This window comes from Corvus brachyrhynchos, unplaced genomic scaffold (genome assembly GCF_000691975.1).
Source record: "Corvus brachyrhynchos isolate BGI_N302 unplaced genomic scaffold, ASM69197v1 scaffold116, whole genome shotgun sequence".
NCBI lineage: Eukaryota > Metazoa > Chordata > Aves > Passeriformes > Corvidae > Corvus > Corvus brachyrhynchos.
This window is the reverse complement of record NW_008240221.1, coordinates 8015087-8034772: the sequence shown is the minus strand read 5'-3', so window position 1 is coordinate 8034772 and position 19686 is coordinate 8015087. Positions and strand designations below refer to the sequence as shown.

The following is a 19686-nucleotide window of genomic DNA, read 5'->3' as shown; positions in this document are numbered from 1 at the left end:
GCGCCCCGACCGCGCGCGCTCCGCTTTCCCTGGCTCATGGATAATGGATAATGAGCCTCTGCAGGCTCGTGCATCCCCCAGGACAGGGAACAAACTGGCATAAGTGGGCCTTGGACCGGCCGCCATCCGCACTGGTCAGTCAGCAAAAAATACATACATACAGGAAAGTGAGAGTAGGGTATAGAGTCACTACGGTGCGTCAATTTTACTGTCTTAATAAAAAGTTATTGTGCAAATTTCATTACTATACTAGGAATAGCTTCCAGGAGTGATTAGAATTAATTACTGCAGAGCTTGCCAGGGTCAGTACATGCTTTCAATTTTCATTTACACTTACAAGAAATCTAAGTTTTAATTAAAAGAATGGTTTTAATTCTGCACCATCCATAGCAGTCCTTCCCTGTTTGTCATTTTAGGCAAATAGTAGACTTGTTAATATACCCCAAAAAAGTTGCAGTGGTTTTAGCAGCTCATGTTGAGGCACAAAGCTTGTTTGCCAATCAATGTAAGTAAAACATATTATTTGAAAATAGATTTACTAGGGAACTTGCTTCTTAAAGTATTAGGCACAATGCAAAATTAAGAATCTCTTTGTGTTTGCATCATTAAGAGGGCTAATGTGCTTGCCTATTAATACAATTTTCAAGGCAGGCTCTTTTGCAGAAAAATGTCATGCACCCTTTCTGCCCTGTATGTCTTAATGAATTGAGTCTTTAATTTGAAAGTATGTGCACTAACAAAATGCTGTCAGAAGGATTAAAAAAATTACACTGAGGTAATTAAGAAAAAAGGAAGAGTTTTGTTGAAATTTATACTTTTCAGTAATTCCTGCATACTTAAAGGTTAGACTAATGTTTTGGAGAAAACCTCTTATTGTTCAATATTCAGTCTCCTCATCCCTTAACTTGACTGTGAGAGCAGTCATTGAAAAATTCCAGAGTTTAGCAACTTTCTAACCTGCCTTATGTTTAATTTATAGTCCAGTATAATGATTAAATATTTTCTTCTCAGTCTTTCTGCTTACCAGTCTATCTGCATTTTTGGGATTGATTTGCTTTTTTCCTTGAGTTGAATAATTTACATTTGTATTTATGGAATGTCTTCTGGATAGTATCTCCAGCTTATTAAAGTATTTTGAATTATGACCCTATTTTCCAAAATATTTTAATTCCCTTCTAGCCTAGTGCGTATTTTAAAAGGGTATTTTCTTCTTCTTTGCCTGTTAGTAATTAAAAGTATTGAACAAAACCAGATCTATACAACCGTTACTGTTTAAAAATACTGTTGTCTTTTTTTTGGCCAGTAAACTGCTGACAGCTGCTTTTTCAGGTTTTCAGTGTTCTAGCAAATTTATGGTAGTAAATAACATTTTCTCGTTCCTCATCTCTAGTGCTTTGTCAAAGCTCCCTCTATTTCTTCAATTCTGCCCTATGCTTATACAGGTATATTGATTTCTGAGCCTCTGTTTTATCTTTCTTGTCCATCAGAATAGCCTGTTGTGTATTGTCTTAACTGCTGAGCTTTCTGCACTCCCTTATCCCTTAAATCAACTTGCCAAGAGACCTGTCCTTCCAGGTACCTGAGATTACTGAAACTGCTTTTGTAAAATCAGTTTAATTTGCTGTTTTCTCCTTGTTTAGTAACCTCCTCTCTTTTTAATTTCTCTTGTATTTTCATCCTTATATTCAGTTATTTCTCTCCATACTACCATAAAAGTAAAAAATAGCCTCTAGAAATGGCATTACTTACTCCAGAAGCCTGTGCAGATACATGGTTAATTAATCCTCCTGAAGCTTCTTGCCCCATTCTGTCACTCATACACCTCCATACTTCAGCAGAGCCTTCTTAAACACTTTCCTAGGTTAGGTGGTCTCTCAGGTTGCTGTTTTGGGATGTTACCTGTTGTTTCTTTTTTTCCGTTTCCCAGACACACATAGAAGTTTTACTTTTTTTCTGAAATCTTGAATACATTTTTAAAATATACATTATCCTCCAGTTTATTTACAGTGGTTTTTGGGTTTTTTTCCCTAATGGAACTCTTGCTATTTCCATCAGCAGCCTTGCAACAGCCTTGTAATAGGTCAGCAAGTTTTCTTATTTTTGTAATGAGATATTAAATAAGACCACTATGACACAAATGGAAATATTTTAAACTAAAAGCAGCAAATCCCTAGAAAGATCCACATTTCATCTTTAATTCCGCAAATCTTGAGCTATTGGTAAATATTGTCAGCCATATCTGTCTTACTTCCACTAATGTCAATATCTTTGATTGAATTAATTGTCTGTTTAGTATTTTAAGATGTTCTTTCACTTCTCTCCCCTTTCCTAGGAAACAATACTTGTAAAGACTGTTTCAGATCCATATCTTACAGACTCTTACCCTCCAAACCATAAATACAAAATGGCAAAATGCATTATATCCTAGATACTGACACATTCAGAACAGATTGCTAGGAAATATGCACTAAGAAATCCAGCCCCTGTGGGATTTATGTTTGACTTACTGAGATTAGGTGTACTGTTTTGGCATTTATGTATTAAAATGAGAAGTAGAATAGAAAGAGAAGAAAGCTAGCATGCAAAGACTTAACTCCTATTATCAACTGGCACAATAAGTAACTGGAAAATAAAATCACTCTGAGGAAAGTTTTTACCATAGTTGTCCAGAGAACTAGAGTATGATGGTTTTCATCTTGCTTCTCAGACACATGCATTGGATTTTTTGTGAGTATAATAAAAATGCTCTGTGTGGCATAGTCATAAGGCTGAATAATTGAATAATCAGCAGTCATTTACAGGCAGAAAGGACCAGGAACATTTTTTTTCTTTTTCTGATTTTCCATCCAAGAGTCATGTTTCTGATTCTATGTCTAAGAACTTACCTGATGTCGCATACATTTTTCACTCATTATACTCACAAGTGTTGAAACCAGGTACCTTCTCAAATGTTCAAATCATTAGATTGCCAAAACTGAGTGTGTTCTAAGATGGCTTATATCCTTTCTCACTATGAATTTGGTGAGAGATGATGAGGACAAGAAAACTTTGAAGAGGAAGATGATGGTGTGGCTCTCTTGCAAGAGGTTGGAGGAACTAGGTCAAACTCCACTTGAAGCAAAATACAGTGGTTTTATTTTGAAAGAAGAAACACTCAAACTAGCCAAACCTGACATGTATCTTTTAAAAGTGTCTCCCTGCTGTGAAAATTGATGAGAGGCTCCATTTATTGTGTACAGAGTAATTATGTCTTTGGTTTGTGTAACGCATCTGTGCAGGCAATGCCATATTCAGACTAGCTTACTGTAGTTACTCTACACTCAGGCAGAAGGATCAAAGTGCAACAGTGCTTTTTTAAAGTCAAATATAATTTTACTCTAATTACTTAATTGGATTCCATTCTACATTTTTGTTGGTGGTTTTTTGTTTGTCTGGTTTGTGTTCTGTTTTGTTTTTTATTATGACCTATGAATCAAAATCCAGATATTTTGGTTGTGCCTGGTTTTTGTTCTTTCATGACAGCTGCTCTGACATTATATACTTTAAAAATATACGGGAGTTCAAAGTAAATTCAGGTGTGGGGGTTGGCATATAGAAAAATCCCCCCGTTGGATACCTTTTAGGTTCATCTAAGGTAATTTTTTCTTTTACCTTTTAATTTTAGAGAGACTGCAAGCCAAGCTCTGTAATCCTTGGGGCTACAGGTACTAATGTTGGCCAACTCTTTAAACATTTTATGATTAGTGAAAAACATATTTGTCATTACAAAGCATTTATTAATTCCATGTAACTTGCATCACTTTTTTTGTAGGTTTTAATTGTCAATTAAAACCTACAATCTGCATATCAGCAGCAAAAGCTCTTAGCTGGAGTGTTCCTTAGCTAGGAGTTTTAATAAAATGGTTGTTCAAAGAGGGAATGATTCTTTTATCTTGAGTTACTTTCACCTTGAGCGACTTTATTCTCTTATTCCACTCCTCAGTTCTTTATAGCTATTTTCTGGCTTTGAGTTTTGTTGGAGTTTCTTTTTGTCTGTTTATACTTCACCTGCCTGTGGAATGTGTGGCACTGATTTTCCTTTGCTTGCGTATAGGTTGCCACTTGGTGGACTTTATGTATGTTATTTATGTTATGAAAACCTTATAAATACAGTGTTTAGAGGCCAGCATTGGGGATAATTTCTTTTTTCTGGAAAATGAATATAGCTTGCTTTCTGAAAAGAATTTGGTTATGTTTTTCTCTTATCTCTGCCTTTCTAGAGAATACTTTACATACTTCATTACCAAATATCTTTGGGGGTTTTGCACAATTAGCACCTCAAACACAAATGTATGACTAATTTTATTTTTTTTCTTAGTATAACAATACATTTTTTAACTTATTTCTAGAATGAAGTCCATAGAGGAATAATACCATTTTTAAAAACTAACTGTATTTGCACAACTGAGACTATTAAAGTATCAGTTGTTATATTTTTCTTCATCGATGCAACTACAGTTTATAAGATTTAAACACTTAGCAGTAAAACAACTGAAGATAATAATACCATATCCATGCAAATATCCTCATTTATAAGAAAATTGAAGTGATTATTAAAAAGAAACCTACTGTGGAATTTGATGGAAAGAAGTAATAGAAACAGAGAATCGTTTAGGTTGGACAAGACCTCCAAGTTCATTGAGTCCAGCTGTTGACCTGATCCTGCCAAATCCACCATGTCCCTAAGCATGACATCTATGAGTCTTTTAAATACCTCCAGAGATGGTGACTCTTCCACTTCCTGGGTCAGCTTGTGCAAGTGTTTGACAGCCCTCTCAGAGAACAAATGTTTCCTAATATCCAATCTAAACCTCCCTGGTGCAACTTGTGGCCATTTCCTCTTGTCTTACTTCTCTGCCCTGGTCCTGCTGGCCACGCTATTGCTGATACAGGCCAGGTGCCATTGGCCTTGTTGGCCACCTGGGCACACCTGGCTCATGTTCAGCCACAGTTGACCAACACCTCCAGATCCTTTTGCTCTTGGTCACTTTCCAGCCACTCTTCCCCAGCCTTTAGCACTGCAGAGGTTGTTGTGAGCCAAGGGCAGGACCTGGCACTTGGCCTTGTGCAACCTCCTACAAGTGGCCTTGGCCCATCAATGCAGCCTGTCCAGATCCCTCTGCAGACCTTTCCTGCTCTCCAGCAGATCAACACTCCCACTCAACCTGGTGTCATCTGACACTGAACTGAATGAGAGTGCAATCGATCACAGAATCATTTAGGTTGGAAAAGAGCTCCAAGGTTATTGAGTCCAACCTTTGGCTGAACACCATCAGGCCGACTAGAGCATGGCACTAAGTGCCATCTCCAGTTTGTTGAACACTGCCAGGGGTGGTGACTCCACCACCTCCTGGGCCAGTCTGTTCCTATGTTTAACCACTTTTTCCATGAAGAAATCCTTCCTGGTGTCCAACCTGAGCCTTCACTGGTGCAATTGGAGGCCATATCCTCTCGTCCTGTCGCCAATTGCCTGGGGAAAGAGACCAACCCCCGTCTGGCTACAACCTCTTTTCAGGCGACTGTAGAGCGTGATAAGGTCTCCCCTGAGCCTCCTTTTCTCCAGGCTAATCACCTCCAGCTCCCTCAGCTGCTCCTCATCAGACTTGTGCCCCAGACCCTTCACCAGCTCTATTTCCCTTCTCTGGACACGCTCCAGCTCCTCAATGTCTTTCTTGTAGTAAGGGGCCCAAAACTGGACACGGCACTTGGGATGTGGCCTCACCACTGCAAATCCTCTTGCCCAGATCACTGGTAAGTGTTAAATGGGACTGGCCCCAGTACTTAGCCCTGGAGAACACCACTGGTGTCCAGCCACCATCTGGATGTAACTCCATTCACCACCACTCTGTTCCAGACAGTTTTTCAGCCAGTGCCTGGTGCACTTGTCCAAGCCATGAGCAGCCAGTTTCTCCAAGATAATTTTTTGAGTCTTGCACTTTTGCTGTTTCCTTACAAGCACCTGAACCAACTGTATGAGTGAATATCAGAAAGATTTGGAATCATGCTTTTGATCTGAGAGATCTTGAGATTGCTCAGATGCTGGTATATTTTTGAAACCACAATTAATTATTCATGGAGGAAGGTTGGTTCCAGTGCTTTAATGATGCTGATGTGCTTAGTACATTTCCCTCAGACTGTGGACTGGATACCTCCTGTCTCTGCCCACTTAGGTGTGCCACTAGAAGTTATCATTCTGAATCATCCATTGCCACTCCTGAGCTTGGGAGCCTCTGTTTCTCCTGATACTCCCAGTGGAGTGAAAACACGCACAGCCCTGCTTTCGTTAGGATGATCTAAATGAGGTTAAGCAGTAGGTATTTGCTGATCCAGCTCATTTTGACAAAAGCCTTTCAGACCATGTTTATGTGAGCAGGCAGATTTAGGAAATATTATCTGGCAGAGGAGTACTGCTGAGCTGCAAAGGCTTGAGCTGGTGAATCTGTCCTTCACTAACACAATGTTTTAAAGCTTTGACTCTCTGTTAGATCTTCAGTGTACTGCAGTGCTGCTGATGGTGCTGAATTGATACTGATTAAATTAGTCCTGTAAGAGAAGAAATCAGTCAGTACTTCTCTAGCAATTTGTATAGTACTTTAGCTGTCATTAGAAAGTGGTGCAGAACTTCACACTTGAAAATTGTGTAGTTGCTTAAAACAGTGTGTAAGTAAAGATTTTAAAGAAGAGTTGAATAACATGATATTTAGTTGTGAACATTCAGTGTTCAGTTAATAATACTGAGTTTGGGAACACTTACTAAATTTTCAGAAGTGGATTTAAGTATATAATAAATATATTTCAGTATACTTTCAGTATATGTTTGTAAAATCCATGGCAGATTTGTAGGGTTGAATTCTGATTTGTTTTGGGGGGGGATAGTATTTTATATATCACAGCTCAAAAATAAACTGATTGCTTTAGTGGGGTAGAAGGAGTTTATTTTCTCATGCAAGGTAATCCCTCTAGAATGTTGAAACTAAATCAGTGAAATTTTAGGAACACAGTTATGTGTTGGAAAACCAACCTGTGATATTTTGTTCAAAGCTAAGATTTTTAAACATGCTACTGGAAAATGGTAAATAAAATGAAAAATGCTAAATGTGCTTTCCTGTTCATTGATGGGTTATGGTTTATTTATGTCTATGGGCTACTAATTAAGTGATGAGCATCAAAAATCAAGCAATGAGCTTTAAAATGTCAACAGTAGCTTAAAAGCTATTTTCTATATGCTTATGTAATATCTTAGGGTAAGCTTTAATGGTTTAGAAAGCAATAGCGAAAAACAAAATGCAAACATCATTTTCAACATGTGATAATTTTAAAAGCGTAGTTAAAAGTTGAAATTTTAAGGGATTTAGACACTAAAGAGAAGCAGCTAGCATTTAGTGTTGCGGCATCAGCAATATTTTTATATATGCATTGAATCTCAGTTCAGCATTTAAACTGATTTTACAGTAAGTAAAATAAAATGCTTTCCAGTTTAATGAAATAGAATTTTATGCTCTTCTGTTAAACCTTTGTGATTTGCTTCTGTACCTCAGCTGTTATTTGCATTTCTCCTGCAACCACAGTATATATATTGACCTGCTCAGAGTATGTGCCATTAGTTACTTTGAAATCTCATTAAAATTATCCTGGAGGTGACTTTCAGTTCCTGAGGTTTGGAGTATGTTATTAGAGTTTTTAAGGAAAGACAGTTTGAAAGAGCCAAGTACTGGAAAGCAGCAAACTATGCAGAATTAAATAATTCAGTTTGAGGCAAAGATTTGTGTTTATTAGCACTTCCTTTAAGGTGAAGTTTGGCCCTTTAATTCGGAATTAAAAACTTAGTGTTGAATAATGAGTTACACTTGAAAGTGAAAATTTCTTGGAACCAGGTATTGCTTTTAGTTTGTTTTTTTAGGAAACCATAAAGAAATTACATAAAATCATAAATAATTAAAACATGTTTAGCCACTGCCTGAGCCATATTTTCTAGATGTTGATGTTGAATATGACTATTTTTGGGGTTGTTGTGCTTTGAAAATAGATGGTGTCAAACCAGAGCCTTGAGGATCACTGGAAAATGCTGCCTGCATGAACACTTGTACATAAGTTTGTGGTAGGGTTCTGTTTCATACTTGTGACCTGAATAGCTGGATCAGTTTCTACACAGGGATTGAAGGAGAGGGAATAAAGTGAAAAACAAGCTAGGAACTACAACAAAAGTTCCGGTACAATACTCAGAAATCTCCCAAGCCGAGATGTGCTGTACTTATGTAAGAAGGATCAGAGGCAGAGCTTGGGCACATGACCTCAAGCTACTCAATGCAAATGAGGGAGCGTATCCTCAGGTTTTTGGCACAAAGGGTTCCTCGCTGTTCGAAGCATGCTATCAGCTAAACCAGTTCTGGATGCAGTGCAAGCTTTGGCAGTAGAAGAAATGCTTGGATACTCTCTGAAGATTGAAGGCGATGAGGTAAGATGTGGCTTAGAAAGAGTTGAAAGTGAAGAATCCAAGCTGAGTCAGTCATTTAGATTGTGATAGTATTACATAATATAACTTTATCTTTCAAGGTTATGAAAAGGAAAATAAGTGTGTGTACGTTACCGTGTTTCTTCTCGCTGATGCTGATAAAATGTATTATACCAGTGTGATGAAGATGTTAAATTATTGAAGATACAAGTTTTAACACTGCATAAAATCTATTTTGCTCCGTTTGCATGTTTTTCCCCTTTCTAGGCTAATCAGAAAGTCAAACTCAGTTTATAAGGTGCTGATCTTGTTCAGAAAGTAAAAGTGTAAATATTTTTCCAGCATATAATGAATGTAACTTTACGAATAATGGAAAATGTTTCTTTATGTTTCAATTTTGTATATGCAAGATGTTGCTAATTACAAAGGGCTTGACAGTCTGCTGACTGGATTTGTTCTGGAGAGAAAATTTTGAAGTATTAAATGCAAAACAAAGCCATTTATTTATCAAAAGCCTTGCTTACATGAAACTGCATGTTCTGAACAGATTATTGATTAAACTTATATCATTTTATGGTATGACTGTGGCTGCTTTGAAATCTCCAAGCCTCACATTACTTTCCTAGGTTTTCCTGATGTAGAAATACATCCTTTATATGCACATAGAAATTAGGGTTGATGGTACTTTTCCTACTGTAATACTTGTGGGAAAACTTGAAAAAAGCTTTGTCTCCTCATGTGGAGTATCAGCCATGTACATGCTTAGAATAATTTTTTATGATCTGATCTCTTAAGTGGGAAGAGATTTAAACTGAATCGCAGATGAACATCAGATGTGAGCCCCAAGAGCCGTGGTTTAGAGTAATGAGAATATTTCTCTTTGAGGCAAAAATCAGTTTTCAATCTGTGTTTTAAATCTAAAATTACATTTTTCTACATCCCTCCAGGCAGATCTCTTTATCCTGATATGTGCTTTTCATGGTTTAATTTTTCTCTCTTCTGAGTAAAAGTTTACGTTTGACCAAGAAAGCTCTACTTTTACATAGTTTTAGAAAAACTTATCTTCATAAGGACTGCACTGGTAAAAAACATTTCTTCAAATCTACTTCCTTTTTATCTTCCATAGAGACTTGCTCTTTGAGAACTGGTCACTTTTCCTCTTGGGAGTTGTTCATAACTTGAAATGCAAAGAATTCCAAGATGATAAAAGATAGGAATAACAGATAAAAAGAGTACAAAACTCCCCTTTTTCCTGTCTTTTTTTTTTTTTTATTGCATGCTTACATTTTTAAAAGCTAAAAAGCTTTTTAGCTGTCCTTTTTGATAGAATTTTATAGTAATATATTATAAAATCTTACTGATTGGAAATAACTAGATTTTTTTTTTCCCTTATAGTGAGTTATTTTCCTAAAATGACATGGATTTTTTTGCTGAAGATTCTAAGACCTCAGTTTTTACTTTGAAATTATATTCAGTAATCTGGAGTCCAGCAGTTTAGAGAATTTACAAATAGAGATGTAGCTCTGAGTTTGTTTCTCCTGCTAAGTAAATAAACTCATAAATATCTGTTTATACACTGGGATGTTATCCTGATGTTTAAATTCCAATTTGTTGAATAGAATTATTTCAGTGTTTATCTGAGGTCTTCCTCTTTCTGCCCCCATGCGTAAATATCATGACCATCAAAATGTTTCTCTTGGTCCAGAACTTGGCAAAATGTTGAATACATGATGCAGACTGTGTCAAGCCCTTAGCTGTATGAGTTTACATGTATAACTGTTTATGATTTTGTTGCATTTACTAGGTTTGCTGGGATGGGTAATCTTCTTAAGGTCCTTACCAGGGAAATTGAAAACTATCCACATTTTTTCCTGGATTTTGAAAGTAAGTTCAAACAATTACAAGACAATGAGAGAATCTTTTCCCTGACTTAACAGCAAACTGAGGAAAAACTTTTAAAATCTAAATGCTTACAGTGTGTATTTTCCAGCACAACCAATCTGTCCAAGTCCTTGTCTCTAAAATCATTTGTTCACTCAGGACTGCTTTTCTCTTCCTTTTCTATTTTTCAGGAACCAAATGGGAAATCTTTTAAAAGTTCTCACTTGCACAGAGCTTGATCAGGGGCCAAATTTTTTCCTTGACTTTGAAAGTGAGCAAAGCTTCTTGCCTGGCTTGCCTTCTTTGCTTATTATTTCTTAATAAACTGCATGTGCTTATGCATCATAAAGCAATTCAAAAGGGATTTGCAAACAAATCAAATTACAATTCAGTAGAATACTGCTTTTTGATTTTTGTAAAACCGTACAAAATTACTTCATTCTGAGCAGAGAAAGGTAGATATGCAAGTAAAACCTTATCTTGAATTAAATTCAAAACATTTATGAGCCATTGTTAAATTTACACATGAATAAACTTGTTCTCAACTTTCTTTAACAAATCAGGGCTAAAAAAATTATGATTCTTTCTTGAACGGAAATACATGTTGGAAATAAAAAGCTGAAAAAAAAAAAGCAGTGGAGGTGGAACTACTTTTCTGGGATAATAGTTTCTAAAAAGTAGTGAAGTGGTCAAAGTGTATGTGCTTGATTGCATCTCTCTTAATTGCATGGTTATCAGTTTGCAGAACAGTATTTCCCATTCCAGTTTTCTTGCCACATCTATATATGATTCAAAGCTGTTTTCACTTTTGCTGACTACAGTTTCCCTGCATGTACTTCTAGACACTGTTAGCAAATCCCTTAATATGGGTTTAATCTGTTTTCACTACATACGTGAAAAGCATTTTCTTTGAAACACTAACAGTGTGTGATGTTTTCTCTCTTAATACCTCTATTCTAAAAAAATAAAGAAAAGCCAAAAGTTTAAAGAAAATCCAGTGTTTTAAAATACTTTCCTTTTGTAGCATGGTTTCAAAGAGCATTTCAGGTGATTATACACATATTTTGTCATCTTGAAATAGTTTTGTTCTTTAATCATTTATTCCTGAATTATTTTTCTGAAAAGAGTAACTGACATTCTGTAAGTGTGTATGTCTGTGTACACTCAGAATCACCACTTCCAGAAGTCATTTAGACACATACTTAGATCTCATGAAATTGCTCAAACCTGCTTGCTTAGGTGAGAGCTAGAATGTATGACTGGAACTGTACACGTACCTTAATCTTCTCATCTAGATCTTAATTACCTCATTATGAAAAAACAGTTTTAAATGATGAGAAAAAGGTTAATTAGTTAGTTTGGGTTTAGGAGAAGGTACCATGAGCCATGGTATCTTCTCTGTCTGTAAAATTTGAAAATTTTACTGTCATCCCAGGATGTCAAACTTATATCCAAACCACCACCTAAATTTTTTCTACCAAACTTTTGAGGGCCTCGGCAGTGCCCTGTGGCTTTGCCAAGCTATTGTGAAAGTTTTCAGCTGCTCTGAGCTTCCAGGTTTAATCAGCCCCATTGTGTCCTTGTTGGCAAGAATGTGTTCCTGACCCAGGCTGCAGGCTTGGCAGGAAACAGCTGGCCTGGCAGCGGGGAGCCTTGGTAGAGGTGGTGGTGAGAGGGGGAAATACTGAATCTGTTGCCTTGGCAGTGAAGGTTGGTTTTTATTCCAAAAGCATGTGGCCAAGAACTGAATGAAGCCCCCTCTCCCGCAGGAGATGCCAGTGGTTAGGGCACACTAGTAAGGCACATCTACCTGGAGAGGAACAAAACTGTCAGCTCCAAATTTCAGGGAGTTTCATGCTCATGAGTGAATGTTTAAAAGTTTTTCTCACAAAATACAGTCCCAGAGGTTTTTAGTGGCACAAAATCTGTATTGGCTCAAGGGATGTGACTGAAAAGGGCTATGGTTCTGTGCTTTGGTCTCCTTTAGCTCTCCTGCTTTTTTGGTCTCCTGGCCATTGTGAAGTGGAAAAGGACTCTCTGAATGAGTGAACACGGGTCAGAGTCTGGTGTGGGCTTGCTGGACGTGTGGCCTTCTGTGGCCTGAGCTGTCAGTTCAAGCTCATGGGTGAACATGATCACTACAGTTGGCTATTCGGAGGATGAGGGGTGTGCTGAGCTGATGTTTTACTGTATTCATTATTTGCATCAGCATATTGCTTTCTAGTCTCTGTGTGCTTTTTCATTAGCTGGCTACAAAAAAAAAAAGAACAAAGAAGTTTGACATCATCTCTTTTCCCCTACTTTTGTGCAGGTGACCACACTGTCAGTTGCAATTCTTTTTAACACCTAAGTTTATTCTTCAATCCAAACTGGAAACCAAGTTTTGTAACTTCATGGTCATACTTGAAAAAACTTGAATCCAGCATTAGTTTCAGTTTATGCTGTAGAGCAAAAGCAGTTCTGTTTGGTCCCCAGTAATAATTTTAGTTGAGCAGTTACGCTGGGTCTCTGGAGAACAACATTGTCCATGCAGGTGGAAAGGCCTTTTCTTTGAGGGGTATTGCAGACTAAATGCATTCAGCCAAATTATTCTTTTTTAAGGTCTACTGAAAGGTTTACATAAAGAAAAATAATTTCATCCTTCATAGAAAGTGCACCATATTGCTATTTTACACTTGGATCTTGATGGGAATATTTTTAATCAAACTGCTACCTCTTAGGTTTGATTATATACACCACTTACTTTACCTTAATTCCTTCTTAGCTCTCAGTTTGAAAATAATGTTAGGAAAAGTCTGGCAAATCTTGAGAGTCTGGATTTCAGGATTCCATGGCAAATTCTCTTGAATGGATTTTGTCAGTTCAAGAACTGTTTTGTTCTCTAAATTTTGACCTTATTTAAATTAGTTGCAGATAAATGAATTCTGGGTATCTGAGCTCTTTCTGCACAATTTTAAAATTGCTCTTTTTTTGCAGAAAATCTATTGTCAAATTACTGCTGCCTTTTTCAGGCAAAGTAAACAAATAATTCCACATGAATTCTTGGAAGTAATTTGAAAGTGGAGGCAACAATTTGTTTCAAATATAAAAGACAAAAGTTTATAGATTATTTGGAGGACATGTCCTTAAGTGACACCTACAGTCCCATCCTCTCCTCAAATACTTTTTCTAGACCTCTCAAATCTTATTGTGAGCAGGTTCTTTTTTTTTTTTTTTAAATTTTGGCTAGGTGGACTTGATCCTAGTTAAATCCCTCTCATCCCCTTCACGAATCTTATTTTCTAGAATTCCCTCACATGCCCAGAAAGATTCATGAAATTTTTAGTTACTGTTCATGTATGATTAAAAGGGTCTGTTATTAGAACGTGTCTGGCAGCAGAGCAACTGCCCACTTTTTGTATAATAGGCTATTAATTAATACCCTTTCTGCACAGACAGCAAGGCTGGGGATATAGCTGGGGTCCAGCCTGAGGGAGGGTGCGCTCAGTTCCTGAGCTGTGGAGTGTCCTGAGCCAGAAACTGCAGCTCAGTCAGAGGGGTGCTGTGTGTCCATCCCCTGTCTGATGGAGCTGAAGCTGGGCACTGATCTCCCTGGCACAGCACCCTCCCTGGAGCCAGTATTAACAATTTAGTGAGTTTAACTTTATTCCAGCTAGTTTAGAAGGACTGAGATTCAAAAATCCCTTGTAGCCTGGATGGGGTACTGCTTCTATCCAGTACTGGGTGTTCTTTAATGTATGGAGTATAGCAGGTTCTGGTACCCTCTAGAGTGCATTACTCGCTGTAATTGTAATGCCTTTGCTCATTTCTAAGAGTTTTTCTTTTAATTTTTGTCCCAGATTGCCATGGAAAAAAATCATCGTCATGGTGATAAATCTGAAATAGGACTTTAGCATTATGCACTAAATATGTGTACTGCTCTCTAACTTGCTGGCTGATGGAATTATTTGCCACATTCAGCAGTGGACAGGACAAGAAGAGCTGAAAGCAGAGCCCATGAAAGCTCTTGTTTAACTTGCTTTCTTTTGCTATGTTGTTGAGGCCAGAAGGGTACAGTATTTTTATGACAAATATGATTCTACATTCACTGAAGTGAAAGAACTAACCAACCTCAGTGGGAATCTTCTTAATCACCTGAGGGTGGAATAAAGTTCTGAGCTTTTGATCTGCATTTCAGATTCAGAAAGGGAGTGTGAGTTGGAAGTGCTTCTTTTAATACTGTTGTTAGTACTGTTCATAGTACTGTTCTTTCTTCATTAAAATTAATTACTGAGATATTGTTACACTTCATTTGGTATTGGTAAATACCAAATGAACACATCCTTTCTATATTTAGTCTTGTCCTATGAGAATTAATGTTTGACCTACCTAGCAGTTTCTATGGTTTTTTTCTAATGCACATTTGGTGAAGGATGAGGTAGATACCTTACGCTGTTAGGAGGGTTTTCTGAAACAAATGACAGGTATCTTGCTAAGAAAATAATGATGACCCCACTTTCATGCTTCACCATTCACCTGAAATGCTTAATGCATCCACAAATGAATTGTATTGGGTCCAGGTTTCTGCCTGCTCTTTATGAAGTCTGTAGTTCCATACAAAACATGGCATAGACCATGTGTAAATGTGAAAGAGAGCATGTGTTCGTGGAATGGATGAATTACCATATCCTGATTTTTTCTGATGCAGCCAGTGGAAATGTATTTCTCTCCAGAGCTAAAGTTTTCCAGTTTTGCTGGTAGAATCTATATATGGAAGATTCAAGCCTCATCTGACTCATATTAATTTGATACAGGATACAAACATGTAGTTGTTTGGTGTAGGGTTCACATTAGAAACATTTGTCCAAAGGGAGGTAAAAGGGTTCTTCTCTATTTTGTCTTATTAAAGACAGAATACTCTGAATGCTAATCATGAGTACTCTAAAAACTCAGACTTGAAATGCAGTGAGTCTGGCCATTATGGTAACTTGTTACTGAGAGGGCTTGGAGTCACTGTAGGTTAGTCAGTAGCAGTGGTTTCATTTAGAGATGGGCTCAGGTTCCTGAAGCACTTGCTGGTTCTCTGGTGGTCTGGGGATAAGAGGTGAGCACCTCCAAGCAGTGATTCCACACTGTGATTCAGGATTGGCATTTTTTAATTGAGAGCAGAGAAACTAGCTTTGGTTTCATTGGAATAAAAACCAGTTTTAAAAGCCAAAATCTGTCATAAAGAAGTCTCGATTTCTTTTAGTTGCTGTTGCTATTATTGTTGTTGTTGTTGACAGTAAGATGAAATTGTTTTCAAAGTGATCCATTACAGTTATTTTAGCTGACCATTTTTGGCAGGATCTTCTTGTAAAATCCCTTTTGAAACATGGCCATGGTCTTATCAGAACATCTGATTGCATAACTTTTATTTCATAAATAAGATGCATGCTTTTTTTAAAAAAAAAGCCTGAATCATCCTCCCTACCTTTCTTTTTAAGCTAAATACTTCCAACATAAATATAAACTGCATCCGCAAATGCAAGCTAAGCCTGTTGCTCTGGAGCCTTTGCAGTCCTTTTCCTCTCCCTTCCCTTTCTTTCCCTCTTCCACATACCTACCTGCCTCTTGCCCCTTCTTCCCCAGGTGCTGGGATACTACAGAAAGCTCAATGAGTTTCAAATATTCCTCCTTCCACCAACTTCCAAAAGATGAATTCAGAAATTTTGAAAAATGCTTACAATAAAGGGTGTTACTAAAGGCCATTTTGAAGTCCCAAAGTGCTAGGCCATCTATAACATTTACATCCCCCTTATGCACTAGTACTTTTAAAGCAAATAAATTGTAAAAATTAACATAGAAGTTCCTTGTAAACCAACAAGGTTAAACAAGATGCTTCAGGTGACCTGCACATGCAAATTTTACATTCATGAACTGCCCTAACAAATTATTTATTCTCTTGTGCTAGTATTCACTCAAAATGTTATTTTCATTAACTAATTTAACTATTAAAATACCGATACTGATTTTTATGTGACTCCTACCTTCCCCTGCTCTGTTGTTGTATGGTATGTAACTGTTTTGACGGATCTCTTCTTTCGTTCTTAAAGTCAGAAGGGTTTTCTGTTTTGCTTTTTATCACAAGGTGGCAACCGCCTTATGGTGTGTACCTGAGATTTCTTGCAGCTTGAGGAAAGAACCAGTCTGGAACACTGTAAATTTAATGTGACTGATGGGTCAGTTCAACAGCCATGTCCCAGATGGGATTTTCCTGTGGGGACAGTTTTTTCCTTCTGTGCTCATTTCCCTCACTTCTTGAAGGATAGTGGGATTTTTAGTTACATGAAGTATTTTGGCTATAAAACCCAGCTAAGTTCAGTTTATGTTTATTTACTTTTTAAATAAGATAAAGGAAGACTTCCAGAATAAAAGGAAAGTCCAGTCAGTATTACGTGCCCAGTTTTGTTGGACTCATGGTACACAGGAACTTGGGAAGGGTTTTAAGTACGAGTTGCTTTGGAGCTGCAGACATGTAAATCTCAGCCATTTGTGTCCCATTCATGCAAGGTCCATAGATAACTTGAAACATTTAAATAAATTATCTGAACCTGAAACATCATGGAGAGAATGCCAATTTTCCATACACTCCAGTGTGAACCAGTGCTTTTGTTTCTAATGGGGACTGGGTAAATGAATCCCATTCTGATACATTAGTAGAAAACTCTGTCAGTTTTCTTAAGGAGAGTGAGACGACTAAATAGAAAAAGTATTTTTAATATTTCTTGTCTATTAATGTAGAGATGAATACAGTAGCTTGTCCTAATTGGTGAGCTTTGAACTGAACTTACCTCGTTGCTTTTAATTCAAACAAGTAGTCTTTAAGTTCTAAGACTCAACTTCAAGGTAGTTTTTTTCTTTCATAAAAATTAACATTCTATCTTTACAAGCTAATACAAATCTAAGGGAAAAAAATAGTTTTGTCTTTGTAGAAATCTGCTGGGACAATGTCATTGTTCCTTCACATATAGACTGCAATCCCATATATAGGTTATCCAGTCTTTGGTCAGTGCCTGTCATCTTTATGTTTTAAAGCAAAAGAAGACAGGAGAACTCTACCTTGTCTAATGTGTTAGTGTTCTGGGGATAACATCACTCTCTGGTGTCACACTGCTGTGTAAATCCCATAGGAGGAGATTTGAATAGGAAGATTGATCTACTTTCAAATGTCATTTCTCTCAACAATAAAGGTCTACAGGTCACTCACACCCTGAAAACTGATTACTGACAGAGCTGGATTTATTTTAGTGGCATGAATGATCCCTGACATACATGAGGAAAAAATTATTTTTAATAGTACTGTATCTGTGTTTTACAAAAGGAGAAATAAATTACCCTGGCTAAGGAAGCCTGGAGGAAAGTCAAAGTGGAGCAATATCCCACTGCTCCATCCATTGAAAGGCCTGATTTTATCCCCAAGCTGCAAGAAAAGTGAGCAATTTTTTGTGATTGAGCCATGGAGCTAGTGAAAGAGAGGGACTGATGCATTATCCTATTTTCTAATAACATTGCTTTATGATACTGCTGCTCTTTAAAATGCTGCATTTTGAGAAGAGGCATTATGAGCCAGAGCATACAAAAACTGTACTGTTTTTCCTTCCTTGCTATAAAAAGCAGAAGCTTGGATGTTAGCAGAATGGCAGTATAATTGTATATTTGAAAAAAACTTCATCAGAATGGAGTTACACACAGTTAAGCTGGATGTGGTATTGTTAAGTAGAACTGAGTAATCTTGCCATTTGTACTGCAGCTTCCTTTTGACTTTGTGCATTTTGCTTTTCTCATTCTTAGATGCACAGCCCACGGATGGAGAAAGGGAGGTCTGGAACCAGATCAGTGCAGTTTTACAGGACTCAGAAAGCATGCTTGCAGACCTTCAGGCTTACAAAGGAGCTGGACAAGAAATTAGAGATGTATGTTTGTTAATTACAGTTTTTTTGGAAGCAAAATCAGGCAAAACTCGATGTGTTCCCTGCTTCTGTTCTCTGTCCAAGCACATTCTATGAGCTCAAATGAATATCTCCTTAAAATTGTATTTATAAAATACGTAACAGATTGTGCATAACATTAAGTATAAAGCTCTAATTTGAAATCATTAAATGATGGCTGTTGGAACTTCTTTCAGGTTTTCTGTTAGTAATTAGTTATTATTTTTCACTTCAAGAAGCACCATTTCATATACCTTGTTTCATGTATCTCATGGCAGAAGTCAAATTTGAGGACATGGAAGAATACTCAGGTGTCAGAAATATATGATACAGATAATTGTTCTTTTGTGTAAATGGAATAATGAATCCTGGTAAATTATAACTTCACATCCACTTTAGAGGCATCTTATTCTGTGAAACTGGTCCTGAAGTAGAATTTTGAACTGTAACTTAGAATTTTTCGCAGGTGACCAAAACTTTTCCTTCATCAGATTTGCAGATGCTCGTAGTGTGAGCTGTTGGTTACTTAAGAAACTCAGCATATTGAAGATTTCAAAAGCATCAAAACCTGAAAAGAAGGCTACTTTTGCAACCAGTAGTTACATAAAAGGTTTTACCTGATGCTTCTACAATAGTTTTGCTCCCAAAAGAATATGTCAGTGGTTCACTGTAATGAATGATTTTAAAACAGTATGTTACAGGGGTGAGGGAAGGTGAAAAACATGGTATTTTTTGGAATCCTATGCAATGTAGTTTCTCAGAGTTCTTCCATGCTTTACAATACTTTTTAAAATAATGTAGAAAAATTCCAAACCACCTCTTGTTATTCGTTTATCACCAGTCTTTATGGTAATATTTTCATTTCAGGCAATACAAAATCCCAATGATATCCAGCTGCAAGAAAAAGCATGGAATTCAGTCTGTCCCCTGGTTGTAAGGCTAAAGCGCTTTTACGAGTTTTCACTCAGACTAGGTGAGCCCTGTTTTAGTATGTACGTTTAATAAGTTTTTTATATAAAATGAAAGAGGAAGTTTTGTCTTTCCACAAGCTTTTAAAGAGTTTTAGAGTTAATATTATTTCTGTTTGATATCAACAGACATTTATCTGCAATTGCATTTATCGAGGCATCTCTTTAATCTTAATTTCATAGTTTGTTAGTTTGTCTATATTACCTAAATAGCATACAAGCAAAAAACATGATAAAACTATAATGTTTTTCACTGTTTCCTGCTACTTTTCTGCACTTCACTGGTCCTTGCTGGACTAATGGAATTTATTTTTTGTAATTTGGATCCTTTGGAGTTTTAGAAGGAATGTAAGCCAGTAATAGTTTGAGACTTCTTAAAAGCAGGGATAATGGGGAA

General features: G+C 36.9%; 1 protein-coding gene across 6 annotated transcripts in view; it reads left to right on the top strand.

Annotated features, from left to right (window-relative positions):
* FAM49A (family with sequence similarity 49 member A) overlaps nucleotides 1–19686 on the top strand; it is a 50427-nt gene that overhangs the window by 21517 nt on the left and 9224 nt on the right. The window contains exons 1-4 of one of the 6 annotated variants that reach the window (XM_017745012.1): nucleotides 7500–8494; nucleotides 10296–10375; nucleotides 18185–18306; nucleotides 19189–19294. In XM_017745012.1, coding sequence (XP_017600501.1) covers nucleotides 8490–8494; nucleotides 10296–10375; nucleotides 18185–18306; nucleotides 19189–19294 — 313 coding nt within the window. In that variant the 5' untranslated portion in view covers nucleotides 7500–8489. Of the gene's footprint in view, nucleotides 1–7499; nucleotides 8495–10290; nucleotides 10376–10563; nucleotides 10644–18184; nucleotides 18307–19188; nucleotides 19295–19686 lie in introns of those variants that run through there. The other 5 variants (XM_008641792.2, XM_017745010.1, XM_017745009.1 and 2 more) reach the window with 5 other exon arrangements.